This window comes from Pelmatolapia mariae, linkage group LG7 (genome assembly GCF_036321145.2).
Source record: "Pelmatolapia mariae isolate MD_Pm_ZW linkage group LG7, Pm_UMD_F_2, whole genome shotgun sequence".
Lineage (NCBI taxonomy): Eukaryota > Metazoa > Chordata > Actinopteri > Cichliformes > Cichlidae > Pelmatolapia > Pelmatolapia mariae.
Window position 1 is genome coordinate 17,958,764 of NC_086233.1, and position 24,964 is coordinate 17,983,727.

General features: G+C 39.6%; 1 protein-coding gene across 2 annotated transcripts; it reads left to right on the top strand.

Annotated features, from left to right (window-relative positions):
* Window positions 1-398: 398 nt before the first annotated feature.
* ttc33 (tetratricopeptide repeat domain 33) lies at window positions 399-19,813 on the top strand. 2 transcript variants are annotated; one of them, XM_063478199.1, is made up of 5 exons: window positions 399-507; window positions 967-1,194; window positions 7,648-7,729; window positions 15,910-16,041; window positions 18,806-19,813. In XM_063478199.1, coding segments are annotated over exons 1-5 (819 nt in total). In that variant the 5' UTR covers window positions 399-505; the 3' UTR covers window positions 19,181-19,813. The 2 variants fall into 2 exon arrangements, with proteins under 2 accessions (XP_063334269.1, XP_063334270.1); XM_063478200.1 differs by lacking the exon at window positions 399-507 and adding an exon at window positions 615-818.
* Window positions 19,814-24,964: the final 5,151 nt, after the last annotated feature.

Here is a 24,964-nt window from a genome sequence, read left to right on the forward strand (position 1 = left end):
GGTAATTTTAATAAAAATTTATTATATTTGTCCTTTAAATTAAATTTACATCAACCGATTTTAATTTCACGTTGATTTTCGTGCGCTTTAATAGATTTAAAACACGGTTCGTGTTTCTTTAAAAGACTGTAAACATTCTCACAACTTCCGGGTCATGCTGCATTCACGCGCATTCCACAGAATAGGGGGTGGTTCGAGGCAAAATAATAAAAGGGGCGTTCACGTTTCATTCCGAAATAGTTCACCAGTGTTAACGCAAAGTTTACACTTTTGTTCCCTCACGTGTGTAGTTTCAATTGGAGATATTTACTTACCAAGAGAAACCGCATGAATTGTGCAGAAACGGGCTGATTTTTTCCCCCCCGCTGTCAAATTTTCCAATATTTACGATGCGATGTTGGCTTTAAACCGATAAGACCTGAACGCAACGTGAAGGTCAACAAATGTGGCTAACGATTAGCTAACTGCAGCTTATCCACTGTTGCTCGTGGAAAGCCGTGGATGAATGTGCGTATGTCCCCACTTTGTTCTAAAATAACGAAGTATAAAAACATACCTTCAAAATTAAAAGAAGTTAATTTTATGTAGGCAAGCGTACTGGCGTGTCAAGTTTTAATTGCGAGTGTTAGCTGAGTTGCCCGAATTAACGTTAGCTGGCGTCAGTGTGACGAAGTTTAATTTTTTTTCTAGCGAGTTTTGGAGATGTTATTGCCATAATACCACGTAAAATATCCAAAAATAAAATATAAATCTTTCTGCTACGGTATTTTGGAAACTCATTCAGCGGCCACGTATACGAATCTAGATGGCAAAAGCAGGCCAGTATTGTTGACTTGTGCTGATAATAATATTAATAATAATGTACATTTTTTGTACTACTTTCAGTCGTGATTGAAGATGAAATCGAGCATATATATGATAAGTGACCACCGCCACCACGCGTCGTATTCCGTTTTTTTCTTATAGGATGGCGTCATTTGGCTGGAAGAGGAAAGTTGGGGAGAAGGTGTCCAAGTCAGTGGTGCAGCAGTTTGAGGCAGAAGCGGAGAAAGCTGTGGATGATGGGCCAAGTCAGGACCCCGAGGTGGATTGGCTGCACGCTATCAAACGACGGCGGGAGATCCTGCTGGAGGACTGTGCTGCCAAGGGCAAGAGACTGAAGGAGGAGGGTGCCCTGTTGGCTGAGCATGGCAGGTGAGAGTGCTTGGTGCAAACACATTCTGACAGGCACACAGAAACATTCATTATAGTACACATAGAGTAGGGTGACCAACCGTCCTCGTTTTTTGCACTTGTTGACATTTTTTATTTCACCGTTCATTAACTGCACCGAGAAAGCGTCTTTTAAACATGTTAAAGTTTTCTTTAAGCAAACAGTATTATTAAAGTTCTTCATGACTGGCCAAGTGTCCTCTTTTTTGGGAATCAAAATATGGTCACCCTAACATACAGTACTGTGCAAATGTTTTGATCCACCTCTTATTTTTTGCCATTTATTATTTCTTTATGCTTCGCTTAGAAAATTAGAAATGGTTGTGGCGACTTATTGAAACGTGCTAACATAAATGGAAATGCATTATATAGGACAGAAACAGTTTGTATCGTTAGTGTAAATATATGGTATGATCTCCTTTATTTTTCAACACAGCCTGAACTTTTTATTCAAGGATTCTTGTCATTTCTTTAAGTGGCCTTCAGGAACAGTTCTCCTGGCTTCTTGCAGGACAAAGAAGGCTCTTCTTTGGATGTTAGCTGCCTTGTTCTGTTCTTTTTCAAGGTGATCCCACACTGCTTCAATAATGTTAAAGTATATACTATGGCATGGGTGTTAAACATAAGGTATGGGGGGGAGAATTGGCCCAGCAAAGACTCCAATCCAGCCCCCTTGATTGCTTTGGAAAATGTGTAGGAGGGGATAGATTTTTGGACTTAACTGTATTTTTATACTGTTTAGTTTTTATAAATGTGGAACAGTATGGGCAGTGAGCTACCAGAACCTTTTCTGCAATTCTACAATTCTGAATTGTGCTCCTGAAATTGCACTTCTTTTATATATTAAGATATCTCAGGCATTAAATGTGTAGTTAACCGTCTTTACGCTGACAGAAAGTGGCGTTTCACTTGTCCGGCCCACTGAAGATCAAAGTGGACTGTATGTGGCCCCCAATGTAAATTTAGTTTGTCATCTCTGGGCTATGGCGAGGCCAGTCCCTAACTGATAGTGCCAATTGTCACTGACTGTCAGTCCAGTTCTTGTGTAATCTGGGATACCTCAGTGTGTTGTCTTCATTTTCCTTCCTTAATAATGGCTACTTGAAAGACAGCCTTCTACTGAGACCATTTTTGATGAGACTTCAGTGAAGAGTAGATTGATAAACTGAAGGGCCAGATGTCCTGTGTCTGGTTTCTGGTGGAATTTTTTCCAGTTTCTTAAGGAAATTACTTTCAGATACTATTCATCTGCTGTATATATTTTTTAAGGCCTGTCTCTTCTTATTTGTCTTCCACTTGTCCACTTTCCTCAAATTCTTTTAAGGATGCACTGCCAAGATATACCAAGATATAGAAGGTTAATAGCTCTTTAGATATCAACCTTGTTGGAACAAAAATATTATTTTATACGTGTCAGTCTGTGTTATCTTTGGCACTTTTCATAGATTCAGACAAAGAAACGGAAACAAATTGTGTTTTTTGTTACAAGCTGCCAGTAACAAAGTTTCTAAAGATACAATTTAAAATTGGTTCTTGGCTAAGTTGTCTGTTATATGTAGACAAAACACACTGGTTAATCCCTTTAGTTAGGTGCCTTTTGAGTGTGTGAATGATTTGTACTTCAGTGTTAAAAGGTTTAAGAGACAAAAAAATCATTCCTCTGAAAATAATCAGGTACAAGGACTGGACTGAAAATTAGTGAAAAAGCTGCCAATGTCCAGAGAAAAACTTTGAAAGAGCCTCAGAAAGACGGGACAACTATTTTTCAAGGCCACTTTAAAAGATTACAAGAAAGCCTGATTCATTGGAAGCAAATAATAAAGAAATGAGGGGTGGCTCAAGTCTTTTGCACAGCACTGCAATTCAATAAAGCTGTAGTTGTTAATGAAATCAGACAATAGAAATCCAATATTTGTGCAGCTGTTGCCTTGACAAAAACAGCCAGTGGTGAAAAAAAAGGCTGTATACATAAGCCGCGTTCTTTCAAAGTAATTTTCCACACTGTGTGCCAAGTAGGATTACAGAATGAATCATAGTTGTATTCTGTGGTAATCAGGGCATCCTGTCAGTGTGCTGCTAGAGTCCCTTGTGAAAAGTTCCGGGAGAACTGTCAGTTTCAACATTTTTCCCTCCTCAGCTTTGCTGTTAGTAAGAGTCATGTTACTTCAGATCCTCTCCAGAGGAGGGCAGCATTGTACAGACAATAAAGACATATGGAACACAGTTTAGATATTTCTGTTGGCTTTCTAGTAAAGATTTACATTAAAAACATATTAAATCCAAGGGCACGTGTAACTTAGAAAGGCATCTAAGGTTGAGGTTTTCCTTGTATTTAATTTAATGGCTTTTCTGTGAAAGGTCTAGCACATGTTTCAGAAGTCAAAGAGCATTTGTTCTTCTCAGATCATCTGGTCAGATTATCTCTATTTAATATTGGAGGGGAAAATAAAAACACAGCAGCATTATTTAAGCTTTTCAAACAGAGCAGGGATTTAAAGGTTTAAATCTACTCAAAGCTCTACTGTCAGAGTTCCCGAAGTAAACTTTAGAACTAACGTTAGACTGAGTAATAACAAGCAATGTGGTTAGTTTAAGAGAGCTTTTTATTTTATTTTAAATGGATACCCACCATTTCGACTCATTATTTTTTTTTCTTTTTAAATAGATACAGATATTACAAAAAAATAAGCCTCTTTCAGAAGCTGTTTTTATGTTTGTTTTGTGATAATTTAACCTCTTTAACCAAATAACAATCACATCGTGAAAGCTTCCTAGTCCAGAAGACGTAATGCTGTTGTCCACAGTGACTGCCTGTAATTATATTTGTGAAAAGAAAGTGGATTTTACTGAGGAAATTATGTCTTACTGCTCCATAATTGCAGTTCAGTGGTTTGAAATGGTGTCTGGTCGAGGATGTCAGCCATGTCTTTTTTTTCTTTTCCCTCTAATAACATTGACCTGTGTTGTCAGCCTGATATTACAAAGGTTTAGATGTTTGTGATGTAATTGAACAGCTCCTATAGTACCCGCTTGTTCTATGAGCAGAATAGTAGGGGGGTTATGTTTTGCCTGTTTTTCTACAATTATGTCTTTATGTTAACATCTATTTGCTACCTAAAGGTTTTACCGTACACAGTTAATATTTATGTTTGCCACAAATGTATTTTGTTTTGATATTTATCTAATTTTATTTCCTGTTGCCAAATATCCATATATGATTAAGATGCTTTAAGTGGATTCCCTGCCATAGCTGCCTTAAAACACTTCTTTACCATCATCATTACCATCACTACATCAGAGCTTATTAACTGAACTGATATAAAATTAACAGCTTTGCAGTGTAAATATCAAAATTGCTCTATTGTGATACTATGGTGCATAATGTGTTGCCATACTTCAGCGATGGCTCAGTCACACACAGAGTAACAAATAAAGTGGCAGACAAATAATTACCATCTGCTGTATAAATGCAGTCAGATTGCCATCATGTTGGAATTAATTAGAGTCCGTGTGCGCCGATGAGCGCAGCACCATGTCTGGAGTACAACTCTTTGCAGTAGGGGAGTCGATCCAACTGGTTGCATTTTGGCTATATTCTTATATAAAAGCAAGGTTGCCATTCTGCAGCAACTACATTTCTATTTGTGGAGCAATTTCTAAATATTTGTTAACTCCATAAATAGTTAATATGAATTTGTTTTTAATGTGAATTGTAAAAATTGATGGTAACAGATTTGCAGTTTTTCCTGGTTTATATCAGTTAATTGCTGCTTTATCACAAATCGGTTGCATATTATTGCCAACTTGAAATGAAATTTCCCCTTGTGGGACTAATAAAGGTATATCAATCAATCAATCAATCAATCAACTTGATCTCATTCTGTCACAAACTGTCCGCAGCTTCCATCTTATTGCTTTTTTATCATCATGTTGATGCACCAAAGTTTCTTTGAAGGCAGCAAGTAACTGCCAGTGATCGAAGACCTGATTACTGCTTTTGAAACAACCATTTCAAATCCAACTCAGCTGCAAGTTCTTTGCACACGCTCAGATTAATTGTGGGAAACACTAGGGATTTCCCTAGTGTTACTGAAACTTTAGTTAATTTAAGAGTAATATAAACTTCCCACTAACACACTAAATGTCATGCTTACCAAAGAGTTTTCTGTAATTTGGGCTGTTGTTGCCATCTTTAGAAGATTAGCTGCCTCGTCGTTGTTGTATATGTATGACTGGGCTCACTGACACATTTATTCACAAACTGCATATGTGTTTAAAAAAAACTAAATGTCTGCCTCACAGTGAAACAATCATCATTTCAAGGAGGTTGCATAACAAACAAAACGTGATGTTTAAAGACGTTTATAAGGTAAAATATGAGGTAATAGCTCATCTTAGGTATGTCTATAATTTTTTTATTTTTAAATTTTGTCCAGCCAGTTGTGTTTTCTCAAAAGCAGAGAATGCCAAATATGATATTTGAAATCTCTTTGAAATGGTCAACATGTTATTGTGTAGTAAGGATATGAGGGTTTCTTATGATAGGAGCATGCTGGGATTTTCTCCTTTTTTTGGACAGTAGCGTGTTAAATGATCTCAATGTTCTGTCCTCTACTGTATTTCATAATTTTCCACTCTTTCTTTAAACTAATAACGAGTAAGCATTCAAATGGTATTAGGCTATGAGCAGAGGCATTATAAGAGAGACATATACCACTAAAGGAAACCTTTGTTTTAATCTGTGGAAGAATTTTGCAACATTAAAATCAGAGGAATATAACTTCCACTGGAAAAGAGTTGGCAAACTGTTTAAGTGTGTTTTTTAAAGATAGATTTGAATAATGATTCTGTGCATGCAGTTTTTATGTTAATTTATATTACATTCCAAAATAGCTGCCCAAATAATGGACTTTCTTAAAATTGATACTAGTTACTGTCCCGTCTCTCTAACCCGTCTTTGACTGATAAACAGTTATGATGCCACTAGAAGAGCCATTTTTAGCTTGCAGGCTTCACATGGTTTATAGCTCATTGCTTAATTTCCTCATATGATTTTGCAGTATTCTTTACTTCATGTAATGGAAAGATTTCCACACTCCTTTAGTTCCGTTTCCTGACTGTTCTCTCTGCCTTTTGATTGGCAGTGGCATGTTTTCTGACTGCAGTCTGAACTTTGTAGGTGATGACCACTTGTTGTCTCATTGTGTGATTTGAATTGCTTTTGATTTTCTCAGGATATCCATCTCCATAAAGCTATAAATGGTGTCGATTTGACATATATATTGTGAAACCCAGAACGTCACCTCTTGTCTTTATCTTGATCAGGGAACCAGTGTTGAGTCAATATTGACCAGAGGAAGAGAGTTCCTAGAATTGCCTGGAGCGTATGCATATGTGGTGAAATACCTGAAGACTTGTGAATCCTGGTATACAAATCTATGCAAAGCAGTAAACTATAGTGGTGACAGCTGCTTGGAGTGAGGTTCTAGAGAAGCTTAATCTGACTTCATGCAAATCCTGCTATCGTTCTGCTTTAATGTCTGGGAAGGAACTAGTAGACAATGTAATTAGCTCATGCTAAGAAACCACCAAGGGAGATTTTGGTTTACCGTTTGTCTGTTCACTTCAGCCGACCTTTTTCTGTTTATGTAACCTGCTGCAGCCTGTGTGCACTCTCTGCTGCCGGAAGTGGGCAGATGTTGTGGCGTACACATGCAGCTTTATAGTTTTAAGAAATTCTTTGTTCTAGAAACCTTTTTTCCCCCACTTTTTCTATTATAAAGATGATAAATGTATTTTAGGTTTCTTTGTTTTTTAACAGGCAAGACAAAAAAGCACAAAACCAACCATGTGGTTATGGTTGTAGTAAACAAATGAAACATGATACAGCCATGTTAGTAATAGTCTGGTTTTCTAATCTTTTAGGGAGTTGCCTGAAAGAATAGAAAAGTAGGGCAGAGGCAGCTTTCAAATTAGGTGGCATTTCTACAGCACGCAACAATAGAAATAATTAGGGGAAAGTGCTTTTATGATGTCCACAAGCATGTGGACCCATGTTAGTTTGCATAACATATCAAATCTCAGGGTGGAGATGGTGAAACTGGGCGTCTCATTTCACTGCTTTATATTATTTACTGTTTGAATTGATTGCACTTCAGTGCTGCATTACCTGCAGAATTTAACCTCAGCAAAGTTCAATATGAACCTGTGTTTAACTTGGTGCTGTGAGCTACATCTGGATGTTTGGTTTTGTGTAGATTGGCAATGTTTAGATTGGCTTTGTGTAAATTCACAGTGAACACAGCAAGCATTCATGGTTCATAAATGCATGACTATTAAGAAGTGAATGTGCTTTACCTATACGACTCTGATTATAAATACCTGAATCCCACTTTTCTCAGTTGGATTTGAACCACAGTGTGTGTTTTTTTTCAGGCACTGGGAGGCCATCAAGAAGTGGGATGAGGCCATTCAGTTGACTCCAGACAACCCACTACTGTATGAAATGAAGTCCCAGGTATATCATTAATTATATTCTCTAACAGACATATTTTCTCAACAAACAGTGGTGGAAATAATTAGTTGATCCTCTACTGAAGTTTGTTCACATCTTTGTAAGTGAGCAATCTCAAATTTTATGATAGCAAGTAAACAAGATCTTGCCTCATGCGGTGATGATGATCATGAGAAAAGTTTTGGATCACCCTAAAACTGCATGAAAGGAGCTTGTTAATGACAGTTGGAACCACAGTCACCAAGAACGCCACTGGTAACATACTAGCAGACCAACAGACCCGTCGTGTTTGGAGGAAGAAAAATGCTGATTATGACCCAAAGAGCAACATCCCTACAGGCAAGCACGGAGGTAGAAACATTATGCTTTGGGACTGTTTTTCTGCAAAGGGCAACTACAGGGCGACTTCATGTAAGGGGACAGTGCAATGCACCGTCAGATCTTGGATGAAAACCTCCTTCCCTCAGCCAGAACACTGAAGATGGGTTGCAGATGCATCTTCCAGCATGACAATGAGCTAAAACAAACCACCAAGGCAACAAAGGAGTGGCTAAAGAAGAAGCACATTAGGCCATGGAGTGGCCTAGCCAGTCTCCAGACCTCAGTCTGATAGAAAATATGTGGAGGGAGCCAAAGCTTTAAGTTGCCAAACTGCAGCCAAGAAACCTAAAGGATTTAGAGAGTTTCTGTAAAGAGCAGTGGGCCAAAATCCTTCCTGAGATGTGTGAAACCTGGTGACCAACTACAAGAAATGTCTTACTGCTGTGCTTGCCAACAAGAGTTTTTCCACCAAGTGCTTACTCAAGTTTTGCTTAGTGATCAAATAATAGATTTTTTAATTCATTCTTATCAGTAGCAGCCCTGAAGAAATGTGATCTTAGTGCGATTTTAATGATAATTTATTTTCACTTCCATTGAAATTGCATTTGAAAGGGATCACGGTTCCAGTATGTATGGTTTGAACCTGACATGAGTGCAGTATCATATTTCATTTGTGAGAAAATGTACTTTAAAAAGCATATGTGGTTAACATTGTCTTTAACCACATGGTTGAAACAGCTGCCGCATTTTGTTCTGTTGTTTCCTGATACACTGTAGAATTGTTGTGAGATGCGAAACCTCAAAACTTTAAAGATGCTGTTTTACACTTGGAGTTTTGTATTCAGTTATGCCAGTAAACCAGGTTGCAACGTCAGAGCTGAAAACAAAACTAGTGCAGAATTACCAAAAACTGCAGTAACTGCGTGAGGCTAGCTCCACAAGTGGGTCAGTTCTTGTAGAACGTTACATTATAATGCCCAGCTCAGCAGTAGAAGTAAATATGCGCAGTTAACATTAGCTTTCATAATATAATCCATAGCCAATATTTTTCAAGCAACTGATTCAGTGAAATTGCATATCACGATGGGCATGCCAGGCATTACCTAGGTTAATTTGACTCATTAAACTAGCTCCTTCAGTGTTGCCAGTGTAGCATTTAAATTCTATTACAGGGCACGCAAAATTTCAAAATCCCTGGTAGCCCTTCGGGCAGGGACTCTTCAGTTTTTGGTAGCCCAAAAATAAATTTAAGTAGCCCGAATAAAAAAGAGAGCAATTTTTTGATTGATGTTTTGTTTCCTGTTTTGTTTCCTTTACAATATTATACATTAAAGTATAATATTGTAACGGAAACAAAACATTAATCAAAAAATTGTTGAAACACAAATTACAACATTGTATAAAAATTACAATCATCAACTCCAATACTTGGTTCTAATTGAACAGAAATTTCTATGAACTTGTAAGAACTGTAGAACATGAATCAGTCTGTGTCAGATCCTGAATTTGAAATTTCCACTGAAGTCACGGGTAAGAGGCAAGTGGAACCAAGATCTTGGCCATTTGCTTTTTGAATTTTGCAAAGACTGCTAAATTTTGCCAGTGGTAGTTCACTCCTTGCAACATAGTACGCTGTTATTAACTGATTTTTCAGGTTTATTTTTAGTATGTTAATTGCAATTGGTGTTTGTTCCAGGAAAGATATTGCAGACTGAGCAATAATGCATTTCTCATGGGTTCTAATGGGGGCCTTTCTTAAAATTACTGGTCCCAGTAACAAAGGTGCTTGTCGACATATAAAAGCCACTGTTTTTGTCCGCTAGAGTGGGATTTTCACGGCACATTCTGCACCACATCTCTGTGCGTTCATCATTTGTTTGAAGCCAGCTCACCTCCTGCAACCACTTTTCCGAGAATACGCGCTTCTTTTGTGGTTCGGACTCCTTCTGACATTTCTTTGGAGGTGGAGGAACACCAAAGTAATTGCTTAAAGGAGCTTGCTTCTTCGACATGTTTAAGAGTTCTAAACAAATGTCTGTCCTCCTCCAGAAAATCTTATGTACGCAAACGCGCGTTGCAACTTCTTATCTTGTGCGCGTTTTTTATTTTGACAGCGAATGCGCACCTGCGGACCACTTATGTGCACCCCTGGTTATTATTTAGCTTGTCATATTGCAGCCACAGAAATTCTTTTGTCCATGAAACCATAAAGCTGCTCTTTCTTTTTGCCTTATAGTCTGATTTGTCATAACTTTTCCGTTTTGTGGTAAGCTTTTCTTTGGCTGTCACTTCTTCACCCTGACCGGTCTTATTTGGCTCAGCAGAACTAAAATATATATCCTGCTGCCTTTACACACACACTCACATAACGCTCAGCGATTCTCTGCGCGATCAACCTCTCACATGTTTAAGCTTGCTGCGGGAGATTTCACTTGTCATGTTTGCATAGTAAGCTAACGATTGATAAGACGATGTCAGAGGAATTGGTGCACAAATTATCGTCACTCACCAATCAGTACTGTCGCTCTCTATACACAGTTCGCGCGATTGCAAAGTGAAAGCAAAAAACAAGCGCAAATTCTGGCTCACCGATGCCAATGACATAATTACCCAGCTACATTTCTGAAAGAATGCAAAAGCATTGACATATATTTTTCCTTCCTATGATAGCCCGACGGGCAGGGCAGAGATAGATTTTGGTAGCCCGACTGGAAAAATCGCTAGCCCCGGGACGTCGGGCTAGCGATTTTGCGATCCCTGTATTATTAACACCTAACTTAACACTGCACCTTCTGGTCCAGTTCTGCCTTTTACAAAATGCACCAAATGCTAATCTTGAGACTTAAAGCAATAGTACACAAACATCAATCAATTTTTCTTTGGCTCTCGGAGGAGGCGGACGCATCTTTCCCCCTCTCCCTCCCTTATCTTCCCTGCTGCTGCTTCTATGTGTTTGTCTAGTCTCGTCTAACTCTAACCCTCAAAGAGTTTCTCAGTCTTGTTCTCTAAAACCTAAAGAATTATGGATTTGATCAACTGGTCCCGTAACAGAATTGACACCCTGCTAGGCTTGGGAGAGCCCGATTGTCCTGCGGAGACGTTTGCTGCCGGATACTCGATGGTCGATTGCGTCGTGTGTCTGGCGACACTCTCGATGGAGGACATTGAACGACATCTACCAATTTGGAACCACGATAACAGAGTTCGGGCTGATTGGAGCTGGCTTGGACCTGGCCTATCGAAGAACAAGAAGCGGCTACAGCTGTTCAAAATCCCATAAGGCTGGCCAACATGATAGACGATTGGCAGGGCTGTGAGTACTCAGACTGTGTTTTGAACGCAATATGGACAACATCTTGGAGAAGAACAACGGGAATTAAGAGAATTGGTGACCAGTGATGGACATTAGACCAACTGTAAAAATTGGATGCAGTTGTTCGCACTAAACCCAAACATTCACCATCTTCACTCATGCGGCTATCCCACTGGCACCAGCTGAAGGCCTGCCAAGGTCGAAGCTGACTGGAACAACAAATTCTTCCCATGATAACAGGATTGTTGTCAGAACTCTTTGTACCTCCTTCAAGGCCACCTGGGTCCACTGGAGACTGTTGACTAGGGATGGGTACCTGTTGGGTCTGTTCCCACAAACCCCGCTAGTTCTAGAGACTTATTCATCATGAAAGAAAACAAGGCAACAGCGTTCGATCGATTACTTGCGCAAGGGAGGCCTCATCTGTGTCCAGCACGAAAATGACCCCAAATCCGGCCTCCTCTCGCTGCCTTTTATTGAGAGACAGTTCACACAAAACACAGCAAAGCAACGCCCACATAGTTCTAAGGCATTGTATGTACATGTGTGAACTTCTGTATGTAAGTAAGAATGTGTGTGTGTGTGTGTGTGTGTGTGTGAGAACTCCTGCTGGGCAGGAAGCTTACATCAAAAAAGACCTTCATAAGGATGTTGCCTGTAATAAAAGACTACAGCCCCCCACCCAGAACCTCGAGAATCTGGGGAGGGGGACAGTGAAATTCCTTTCGTAGGGATGGTAACCATAAAAATGACAAACATTTAACAATTCACTCTAACAGTACCGGTATCCGGTGCCATGATGGCACCGGTTCTGACATAAACGGTAGTAACCAGACCGAAAAGCAGCACACATTTCGGTGCTTTATTTCGGTGCTTTTTTTTTTTTTCTTTAGATGTCATACACTTTGGATTCTAGCCAATCATTTTACCTTTACAAGGATAGTAGGCGGGCCCAGATACGTACGTTCTTTTAGAGCAGAGCTACAGATTAAAAATGCCCAAGGCGAATCGGTCAAAAGTCTTGCTGTACTTCACAGCAAAAGATGCAAACTCAGCAGCCTGCAACAAGTGCTTTAAGCCCCACGCCCCCGGTACCGCGAGCAAAAAGGAGGAGATCACGTTTAATCGGTTATAACACGGGGTGAGAAATATAAGTCCAGACATGTGTGGTATCCACAGAAACCTCTGAATCTCAGCTAAAATGTCATATAAACCATTTCTACAACCACCAAACTCAACGAAAACAAGCCATGATTAAACGAGCAGTTATGTAAATGCGCACAAGTCCGCTAAACAAACAAGGCGAACCAGAAATTCTCCAGACTTCATGTAACCGGTTAAAGACAGGCTGGTTATCTTCCAGAGCTATCACCAATTCCAAACACCAAGTTTCACCTCACTCTGACCAAAATTCACTGAATGAGCCGCAAAAGGAGACCACAAAAACACACAGCGGCGCAAATGCGCTAAGACAGAAATTGGCTTACCGTCCAGATTTCCTCCGTTATTTTCGCCGGTAGCCGGTAGCCATGTGATTATCAGCAGTTACCACGCCTACCTAGCTGCATCAGAGCCGTTTTCCGTCAACAACCTCCATTTTAGACCCACCTATAGACACGTGACTGGACAGACGTCACATGCAGTAAATTTGGGCCCACGTGGGTTTTGGCCTTGGAACGTCTGATTGGTTGAATTAACGTGAACGTGGCATCGTTACTGTGACTCTATTGGCTCAAACAATTAAAAAGATGTGTCAATCATGCAAATTGACCAAAAGAAACCAAAGTTACAGCCCCTCAGAGTTTAAAGGGCCAGAGGCCAATTAAGCGAACCATGGCAGAAAAGGCCCATTACCATGTAAATGTGTGGTTAATTCTTCAAAAACGTATTTTTAAAAAAAGCATTTTTAGGCATGTTAATAAAATTAATTAATTTCTGCTCTTAAATACCTAAAAAATTCAACTGGCATGGTGTCCAATTGTGTGCCAAAATTGGACATTTTTGTACAACGTCTGGATATTCATGTATTGACAGCGCTGTAATTTTTCACTGTTTCACTTTAAAAACATAAATCTTTGCACAGATGATGTTTATATGTTGTTACGGTTCTTATCATTTTGCAGAAAAAAAGAGACTGCTAAAAATAAAAACATGAGAGGTTTTTGGACGAAGTTTGTGTTCTCCATTCTTTAAGCACCGGTTCGAGCACCGTTTAAGCACCGGCACCGTTTCAAAAGTACCGATTTGGCACCGGTATCGGATAAAACCTAAACGATACCCATCCCTACTGTTGACCTTCGCCTAATCGGGCGTGGTGACACTTTCTCTCAGCTGAACATGGGATACACACACACACATGCACACACACGAAACATGTACACTGATACTGATACGCCCTCACTATCACCCTCCCTCCCCCGAATCCAACGCGTCCTCCCATGCTTACTTCCCATCCGATGTGGACACCGGATCAGCTGGAGGCGCAATCGAAGATTGCAGCGGTCCCAGATCAGCTGTACACACTGGAATACTCTCCCATGTTGCTTGTCTGTGTTTTATTGTGTTATGGTGTGTTGATATCCGTGCACTCCTGGATTATCCTTTTGTGTTACACATTTCGATGTTTTTTTTTTCCCTTGCTACCTAGCCTGACCTGTCTCCCCAATGTGATGTTTGTGTATTGTATGTACGGTCGGCAAGGTCTGTCATCTCGGTTGTGGGCAACTGCAACTGACAAATAAAGGCTATCTCATCTCATCTCATCTCATCTCATCTCAATCTTTTATATTCAGTCCATGGAATCCATAGTTAAAATTTTCTTGTTTAGTTGCATAAAATTTCAAAAAATATATTTTTTGTGATTTCATGCTGTTTATCAGCAGTGATAAACTAATGAGAGCTGCCAGTGGCCATGGCTACATAGACCATTTTTTCTGCTTCCACTTTGAGATTAACGTCTGTTGCTTATTTCCAATACCATGTAAATAATCTTTGATATTCTTTTTTTTTTTTTTTTTTCACTTTTCTCAACTTTCTTTTCCTCTTTGTTTTTATAGTTACTCTTTCTTTAGGTATTTTGGCTGCGCCTCAGTTCTCCTTTTCCTATTTCACAAGAAAAGTAAAGAAGTCGTGGGTGTAGTCTCACAAACTCTATTATTTCCTCCATTATTTCCATAGTCATTCACATCTCACAGAGTACTCCATGCCTAATATAATATCATCCATTATAAGAAATTTGAGAAGGAAATCATTAGAGAAGCATTTATTAGAGTATTGGGAAAACACCGCAGCATGATTTTTTTCCCTCATTCCAGGAATGACGAGCTATGGCATAAATTCAAACTGGCCTCATACCATTTCTACTTGGATTGGGCTTCAATGTGTTTGGACACACATGTACACCCCACTTCACCTATTAGTATCCATTAGCACCGCTGATGTTGTTCACAGTCGTCAGACTGTAAATGGGCTGGTTCTCATCAAATGCTTATTACTGGCCCAGATGACGAATTTGGTTACAGTGACTCTGCTGGCCTTTTACTTCCTCTCATCACTTTCTTCCTGTTTAATTTAATCTGTGCCACTTGTGTCCTGCCACTTGTATATCTGTGTGGCTGAAATCGGTCCAGTTTGTAAACCTTTTACTGCGTCTTACTGGCTATAAATTAATGATTCCAACCTATGGTGGATCCTGTTGATAATGAGATGTCTTCAAAATGTTATGGCTTTGAAGGCATTTTGGTTTGCGGTGTTCTGACAGAGACATTGTAGGTATTCCTGGCGTATCAGTGCGTATCAAGCTATGGTATTAAAGCAGTCTTTAGACTTCAACATGTTGTGTTGGTGCATCCTGCTGTACACTGGTGCTATTCTCACGTCTTAAGTCTCATGTTGAAATATGATTGAAAAAGGAGGAAGTAAAAGTAAACCTGTGTCCAGCAATAGCAAGAGCATAAATATACTAACAACAATACTCAGTTTAGTTTTATTTTTGTCAGCATATCTTTGCTTTGCATATATACAAAAATAATAAAAGACAATAATGCTATTTTTAACGGCATTACCAGCGAATGCAGAAACACCACCGCTAAAAGTCAGAGAACCTCTTCAAAAATAGCTTTTGTTTATTATGCAAATACATGCACAAAGTTGTCAGGTCTTGACTTCAGGCATGACAAAAGCGAAATCAAAAAGGGCCAGCATCTGAATAATAGATGACTTTATAATACAAGGTTAAAGACGTTAACTGCAGGACTAGTGGTTCAGTGAGTCACCACAAAACAGTCTGCAGGGAAGGAGATATCAATTATTTACTTTTAATATGGTGACTGACCAGTATCAAGCTGAAAATAAAATGGTGTGATATATGAAAAGATATAAAGCAACAATAAATAACTAAATAGTCACACTACAAAATGTAAGCAAAGACAGTTTAAAGCCTGTGCACTTTCTGACCTCGATGATCTTTTTTTCTCTCTGTGATTTTGTTGCTGTTTTGTTTATGGCGTGCGTGCACTGCGACATCATCTTTAACCTTCTTTGTTGTCAGGTGCTGACCAATCTGCAGGAAGTCTTTCCAGCTGTGAAGGCAGCAGAGATGGCAGTGAAGTTCCGGCCATTGTGGTGGGAGGGCTGGCAGACCTTGGGTCGGGCACAGCTCAACTTGGGAGAGGTGGACCTAGTGAGTGTATCTGGCAATGCGTTAAAAACGTCCTGTGAAGGCAGGGCTGCAAGAAAATGCAAATAATGAATGGTATTTTTAAGTCACAACTACTGCAGACTGACCTCCTTAACTGCTTATCCAATTCAGCGTCACGGTGGGGCTGGAGTCTCTCCCAGCTTTGATTGGACGAGAGCCAGAGCACACCCTCAACAGTTCACTAGTCTATCACAGGGCTAACACAGAAAGACAGACAATCATTCAGGCTCATATTTGCAGTTTTATTAGGTTAGTTTCACCCAACCGAATAACCTTATCTTTGGACTGTGAGAGGAAGCCAGAGTACCTGGAAAGAACAGGTGCAAAGACACGACTAACATGCAAATTCGCATGGAAAGGCCTCAGGCTTTTGTTAGATCCCACCACACAACTGTGATACCTTGTGGTACTTCTCTGCTGCCACTCTAGGCATTCTACCCTGGCGTTTCTAGGGTATTTAAAAGTAGAATGATAGTCCGAGCCTTCAGCTTTCAGGCCCCTGCTTCTGAGGAACCAGCTCCCAGTTTGGATTCAGGAGACAGACAAGACACCCTCTCTACTTTTAAGATTAGGATTAAAACTTTCCTTTTTGATAAAGTTTACAGTTAGGGCTGGATTAGGTGACCCTTAATCCACGTTTAGTTATGCTGTAGTTATGCTGTATCAGTAGTGTTGCATAACAGTTGATGGCTTTTTTTTTTTCTTAGGCAGTCGCTAATGGTCTTTACTGGAAGGATTAATTTATGCATTTGATTTTGCAATAAACTACGCCTGTTTATGTAGATGCTTGTAAGTCAGTTGTCTCGAATTTGGAGCGCTGTTAAGATGGATGACTTACTGTGTTTACTATTACTTTTTTTGTGAACTCTGTGAGACAAAGCGACTCTATGAAAGCACACCCAGGTGCCTGGGGCTTGGACGATTGCTTAAATTGCCCCAGAACACGCCGGGACCTGTGGGTGTTCGAAACTCGCAGATCACAGTTCTGCTGCTCGGCCCTTTTCAAGCCAAACAAACAGGGGTGAACTCAGAACGCCTTCAGCTAATGTTGCTTCTACACGCCCCAGAGCAGGAGACCTGTCCTATGGTACCAACAACAACAATAGGAAGTGTTGAAAGTTACAGCTAAAACTAAACCAAATATAGACACACCTCCCTCTGTAATTAAGCTTTTGGGAAGGAAAAGAAAAATACGGCACATCTATTTTTAGCTTGACTTGTTCAGTCGAGTTTCAAAGCTTTGTATGCACCGACATGTTTGAGTAGCACATGTTTGTGCAAATGTGAACACAGTGATTTCCATGTTTCCTCTCCATGGCTCTGCTCTAGTCCTTCCCTTCTTTAATTATTATCCCCTGCAATCCAATTCAAAAAAAATGCATAGTCTCCATGCATGATTTGCGTTTTAGCATAAAGTTTGTTTGGCCATGAGTTTTATATGCAGTAGCATTTCTTCAGTTGAAGGATTACTTTCATTTAAAAAGGTTGATTTGGCTCTAGTTGATTCAAGATTATACTTGATGTGTTGTTTTAGGCACAGACAGTTGCACTTTTTTCAGAAATCTTATTATGATTAACCTGTCATCATCTTTGACAGCACATGTTATTTATGTTACAGGTGAGGAATGTTAACATCAAGTAGTTATGATAGATTCCCATCAGGAGATTAATGCAGGCTAGCAATTCAAGCATGAAAAGCAATCTTCAGATTACAGAAAACACCATTTATCTTATCCTTTAAAGAATTGTGTTTTAATGAACAAGTAACAGATTTTCTTTTTTCTAATTTTTACTTTTATGGGAAAATGGGAGGTCAGACAGGAGTCTCCGTGGACTATGACATTGCCAGGCAATAATGTGAGAGTAGGCAGCAGGTGGTAGAGAGCCTGGAGACGTGGAGTTATGCACTGGTGAGAAGAGGAATGCAAGGAGAGATAGATGTGACAGTTAAGCACCTAAGTACCTGGGGCCAACCGTCCAAAGCAACTGACAGTGCACAAGAGAGGTGAAGAAGAGTAGAGGCAAGGTGGTGTGGGTGGAGACGAGTGTGACAGAAGCAAGAGTTAAAGGTAAAGTTTACAAGATGATTGTAAACCTTCCCATTTGCTATGATGTATAGTGTGTGGGGACACTGGCACTGACAGAGATCAGGATTGGTACAGATCAGGATGGACAAGATTAGAAATGAGTATATCAGAGGGACTGTTCATACAGAGCTGTTTGGAGACAAAGTTAGAGAGCCAAGGGTGAGATGGTTCGGACATGTGCAGACAACAGATATTGGGTATACAGGACAAAGGATGTTGAAAAGAGGAAGACCACGGAGAAGAATCATGGAATTAGTGAAAGAGGACATGCAGAAGGTTGGTGTGACAGAAGAAGATGCTAGACGTTGATTGGAGGCAGATTATCTGCTGTGGCGACCCCTTAAAGGGAGCTACAAGAAGAAGAAGAAACCAGGCAGCATATTTCAGGAGTGATGTGTGGTCACATAGATAATTATAGACCATGAATCTTTCTGTTCAGTATAACTATTAACATTCAAACTAATGTGCGAGCTCATCCCACAGTCATATAAAAGTTATTGAGCTCCTTTTAATGGAACGATCAATCTGTCCACAATGAAGCTTGTGGTTGTGCTCATTACAACGCTGATGCTGCAATCACCTGCGGCATTTAGGACAGTAGTCCTATTTTCTGAAATCTTGTATATGTCCCTAAGCTCATGTCATTACTGTCCCTCTAGGCTGTGAGGTCATTCCAGATTGCCATCCACCAGTGCCCATCAGAGCGCACCCTGTGGCAGGAAGACCTTACCTGGGCTTGGAGGTTACAGAAGCAGCAAACGGCAACCAAGGAGAAGATTCGGCAAGAGGAGGAGACTAAAAAAGAGATCCTTAATGCCCCTGAGCTTAATCAGGACTATGATTTTGAGTCTGACGAAGTGCTAGCTGCTTGTGTGGCTGTCGCTGAGCGACAGACACGGTATGAGGAGCTAAAGAGGACCGCTGTAATCATAGATGCTGAGGGGAATGTAAAAAATGTACTCACAGGGGAGGAGGGATCAGCGGACTCAGCCACACCATCAAAGGAAGAGTTTGTCAAAGCAAGAGGACTTTGAAGAGAATATAAATGACTTTCAAGGTTCCGCTTTTGTTTTTGTCTTTTTTGGGGGGTGGGGGGGGGATAGATGGCTTTAAATATAAGCATTTGAAGCTGTGGCAAAAATATTCCTGTTATCAGAGGTAAAGATGAAAACCAATTCTTGTGAATGTTAATATGTACAAATTAAGACAGTTGAGTTTTACTCACGTGTGTCTGAATCCCATTCATGTAAATAGTAGTAAATGTGCATGTGATAATTAAGCTGTAACATAATGTGGTTTCAGACAGCAGTAAAAACAGCCTGAGGGTCAGATTTCAATCTGTGAAGGTCCGTTCATGAATTACTGAGGATTCATCCTGATATTTGTAGAAATATAAACTTTATTTGCTTCTAGTTGTGTTTAAAAATAATGTGGACACTTGAATTGAGAGATTTTAACTTCCCTAATTTACATGAAAATTACAACATTTGCTTGTTAAAATCTTACAGCCACAATCTTTATGTGCGATTGTAAAGTACAGAGAAAATTCACGAGACTTGTGGTTACATTTTACTCTTGAGGTGTCTGTGAATATGATTGTTTGTGAAATAGGATGTGGATTAAAACACGAATTATGCTCAGCAAATTGTCAGTAAGTAAATAAACAATGGAAAAAAAAAAAAAGTCATAGTTGTGTTTCCTGCAGTTTACTTTCACCAGAGAAGAAGAATTAACTTGTGCAGACATTTATTATGTACACTACCAGTGAAAGATTTGGACACACCTTCTCATTTAATGGTTCTTCTTTATTTTTACTGCTTTCTACATTGTAGATACATACTGAAGACATCAATTATATGAAGCAAGATATATGGAATTATGTAGCAAAGAAAAAAACGATAACTCAAAATAAAAACTCTGTTTTATATTTTACATTCCTCAAAGTAGCCACCCTTTGTTTCTTCCTGTTAAAAGGGAGTTTTTCCTTCCCACTGTCGCCAAAGTGCTTGCTCATAGGCGGTCATATGATTGTTGGGTTTTTCTCTGTATGTATTATTGTACGATCTACTGTACAATATAAATATATAAAGCAGACACATCTCTACATCAACTGTTCAGAGGAGAATCGAGCCTTTATGGTCAAATCGCTGCTAAGGAAAAGCAGCAAGCAGAAGAGATTTGTTTAGGATTAAGAAACACAAGGAATGGACAGACCAGTGGAAATCTGTGCTTTGGTCTGATGAGTCCAAATTTGAGATCTTTGGTTTCACCCGCTTGTCTTTGTGCAATGCAGAAAAGGTGAACGGATGGTCTCTATATGCATGGTTTCCACCACAAAGCATGGAGGAGGAGCTGTGATGGTGATGGGGTACTTTGCTGGTGACACTGATGGGGATAATAAACCAGCATGGCTCCCACAGCCATCCCATCCAGTTTGCATTTAGTTGGACCATCATTTATTCTTCTAACAAGACATTGACCCCAAACATATCTCCAGTCTGTGTAAGGGTTATTTGACCAAGAAGGAGTGTCAATGGAGTGCTGCTACAGATGGTCTGGCCTCCACAGTCACCTGACCTAAACCAAGTCGAGATGGTCTGGGATGAGATGGACCGCAGACTGGAGGCAAAAGGGCCAACAAGTACTCAGCATCTCTGAGAAAACCATTTTGGGTGACGACCTCATGAAGCTCATTGAGAGAATGCCAAGAGTGTGCAAAGAGGTAATCAAAGCAAAGGGTGACTATTTTGAAGAATCTTAAATATAAAACATGTTTTGAGTTTTTAAAACATTAAATGAGAAGGTGTGTCCAAACATTTGACTGGTAGTGTATGTGATAAACATATATGACTAAATATGCCTAAACTGAAAATAAAGTTGGAAGAAAATGTTTGTGAATCTTCAAGATTTGGCAGGGGTTTTAAAAAAGAGCAGTAAATGCAGGTGATGGGAGTGAAGTGAGAGGGACAGACAGATGGATGATAGACGTATTTGGGAGAGGATAAATTAATACATATAGTATATGTATTAAGAGGGTTAGGCTTTAACCCTAATCCTGAACCGCGGCTGGCGAGTTGCTGACCCTATTGTAAGTGAACCATTTTCTTTATGTGATACCACAGGATCCCAGTATGCTAAAGTCAGGATTCTCACTTGTTCGTTCCAAAAAATGTTTGTTTTGGGAGTTTTTAGTTTTTGTTTTTTGGTGGGGGGGTTGGGGTCCCCTCATCCATTCTGTTTTTGATTTACTTGTTTATTTGAAGCTATTACAAGCTTAATCTCTTGAACTATTATCCTGATAATCTCTGGTAATTGTTTTTTAAATTGTTTTTTTAGTTTTTAATTTATTTTTCCTCAGTATTTGTAAGTCATCAAGGCCCCAAACCATGAGTCTCCCTCTGCCATGCTTCCATGCAAACACACTGCTTCCATCAGTGTCTTGGAAGTATTAGAACCCCAGTTCTTTCAGTCAGTTTTTAATTGAAATTCAAGCAGTTCAATGTCTCATTGCACTCTGAAAGGCAGAGAACAAATAAAAAATTGAAGTTAAAAAAGAGATCATGGACTCTGTTTACAAACCAGAGTATCTAAACAGCCACCTTTGGCAGATATAACAGCTAAGTTTGGTATTTTCTCCACAATGGAAACCAAATATTTTTCCAAAAGTTCTTCCCAGCTCTGTTCCAGAGGTTCCTATAAATCTGTGACACCTGTAGGTTGCTTTGCTTTCACTCTTATGTCCAGTTCATCCAAACCAGCTTGAAGTTGGTGTTGTTACGTTTCGAGGGTGTGCTGCCACTCCATATTTTCAAGCCTATATTCTTGTTCTTGCATAGCTGACGGCATACAGAAAGATTTTAAATTTTGATTCATCTCCAACACCTTCTTCCAGTCTTCAGTAGTCCATTGGCGGTGTTTAACAGCACAGAGCTGTGAATTGCTTGCTGCAACCGCTTGTATGCTATCTTGAAGCTGTGGTCCTGTGAGACACCTATCATCCAAGCTGTTAACTCTTAGAAATGTTTTTCTGTTTCTGTTGTGGCTTTAGGTTTGCCAGACCTCTTCCTGTCAGTTTCCCCCAGTTGAATTGCCTTTTTTCTCATTGTCTTTATGAAGCAGTACAATACTGTTCAGATAATGCTTATGAGGGTATGGTGCCACATTGTGTTCCAACAGTACTTTTGTGGAGACAGACGGGCTTCTAAGTAATCAAGGAAAATTGGGCCACCTGTAGGAACTGGTAGTGCCAACTTTCAAAGCATCATTGCAGCTAAAGAGCTTTAAGTTGTTAACCCACTTCTTGTTTCCTGAAAAATGATGAACACCAAGTTCTTAGAAATGTTTTTGAGCCTTCCCAGCTTTGTTTTAGTTTTCATTACCACCACTAAGTTTTATAGAGGATCGTCTGAACAAGAGAAAATATCTAGCGAGTGGTAGTTCTTGGAGGAAAAACACCTTAATGCCTTAGGTCAGAGGAAAACAGTCGCACTGCTTTGAGCTGAAAGTAAGGCAAGAGAAGCTCAAATAAATACTTCTTACAACTAAAGTAAGCAGAAAAACATTTATGAACATACAACAAACATCAAACTTTGAAGCAGGTTGGCTACAGCAGCAGTACTGCACACCCCTTTACATCTGTCTCTTTAGGACAACAGTGATCCCATCTTCTGATGCCTACTTCCAGCAGGATAATGTGCCATGCCACAAAGCTCATATCATCTCAAAGCGGTTTCTTGAATAGTGACCGTTAGTTCACTGTACTCCAATGGCCTCCACAGTCAGCAGATCTCAATCCAACAGAGCATCTTCTAGATGTGTTGGAACGTCATATTCATGTCATGGATGTGCAGCCATCACATCTCCAGCAACTGTGATGCTATCATGTCAAATATTAAACAAAATCCATGTCAGAAAGAATTAAGGCTGCTCTGAAGGGAAAAGGCTGTCCTTTTCAGTACAGAATTTGTATGCCTCTAAGTGAGGGGCACATCTGTGAAGTCTCACCTGATTAGCTGGAACATCTGATTCCAAGAAACTGTTGAAGAAGTTATTTGCAAAGAGCGGTCACTTCCCTTTTCTTGTCTGGATTGTAGGAAGGATGGGAAAAACATTCATTTCAGTTAAAAAAAAAAACACGATTAGGAAGGTGAACGCAAACTGCATATAATTAATTACTTGATCAGTCAGCACCACAGATGGGTAATGTAAACACGAGGCGGGATATAGATTGATTCTCAGTGGTGATAAATGTCAGCGCTTCAGATGACTGACAGGAACACTGTGTAATAATAATAATAATAACAGGAAAGAAAACAAACTACTAACACTTTTTGAAATAGCGAAATATGGCAAAGAGAAAAAGAAGACATTTCTACAAAGTAATCTAACTTCTGAAATATATATGTATATATAAAGATTATATAAGTTGTGACACGCTTGTCTGAGACACACCCAAAAACATCGCTGGTGCAGCTGTTGTTTTTGGAAGTTGCATAATAAGATGAATGGAGGTCACCTGTGTATAATCAGGGTGCGCCAAGCGATTTTAAACACACTGTATTTGGATGGTTCAAATGCTGGTCAAGCCACGTGTTCAATTTCAATGTAAATCCAAACTTTCCAAAAGAAATAAAAGAAAATGCATGAAAAAAAGGAACTGTTGTTAACTGGCTTTGCTCAGCCGAACCTGCACCTCCTACTTCACAGATGCCTCAGCATTTCTGGGACAAGTCAAAACTTTTGTTTTTCTAAGAGTACGGCTGCTTTGAAGTTGTTCTGACGCCGTCAGGTATGTACTGGCTACTGGCTTTTTCCTACTCTTCAGCAGAGTTTTGGGAACTTTTTCCCCCCATTCTAACAGTGTAGCTCAAGGGATAAAAGTATTAGTCAATCTGCCACTTCATGTTGCGATCAACAGTCTCAACAGTTATTGGGTGGTTTTATGTGAAGATGTCTGCAAGGCAAGTCATCCCTGGAGGAAAACCTGTAATGATTTTGTTCATCTTCTGACTTTTCCTGTGGACCAAATGCTATGCACATTGGCACATAAAGCATGATGAATTTTATTTATTTACTGAATACACTTGGGTACCAGACAAAAAGTCCTACAGATTAAGATAACTCTTTTTACTTTTTCTCTAGAACGATTTATGTGGGTTCAAACAAAGGCATCTACAATAGTTATGAAGAAGTGATTGTTGCTGCCATGGGAAGGCTTAAAAGGACATGTTAAATCATAGTGAAGTCCATCATTCCACAGTGAGAATTATTCACAGTTACCCATCTTCTCAGGAGCAGATATCCCCAGGGTTGCCAGAAGAAACCCTCTTATATCTAAAAAGAGCATGCCAGCACAGCTTAAATGTGTAAAGTTGCATCTGAACAAACCAAAATGGAGATATTTGGCCATAACACACATATCAGCACAAACACCTCTGACCAATTGTCAAGCACAGTGGCAGAGACATAATAATTTAGACTGATTTTACAGTCATTGAGTTGACCATGAACTCCTCTGTATACCAAAGTATTCTAGAGTCAAACGTTGGGCCATTTGTCCAGCAACTAAAGCTTGGCCCAAACTGGGTCATGTAACAGGACAATGATCTCAAACACAGCACCAAATTGACAACAGAATGTCTAAAAAAGAAAAGAATCAAGGTGTCACAATGGCCCAGTCAAGCCTAGACCTCTACCTTACGGAAATGGGACCTTAAAAGAGCCGTGCATAACTGCAAACTTCATTGAATTGAGGCAACACTGTAGAGACGAATGAGACAAAATTCCTCTTCAAAAATGTGGGAGACTAAAACAGATCA

Excerpts from the sequence above, each read along its gene's own strand:
- ttc33 (XM_063478199.1), top strand. Across the intron at positions 1,195-7,647 it reads CTGTTGGCTGAGCATGGCAG|GCACTGGGAGGCCATCAAGA; the intron begins GTGAGAGTGCTT and ends GTTTTTTTTCAG. Across the intron at positions 16,042-18,805 it reads ACTTGGGAGAGGTGGACCTA|GCTGTGAGGTCATTCCAGAT; the intron begins GTGAGTGTATCT and ends CTGTCCCTCTAG.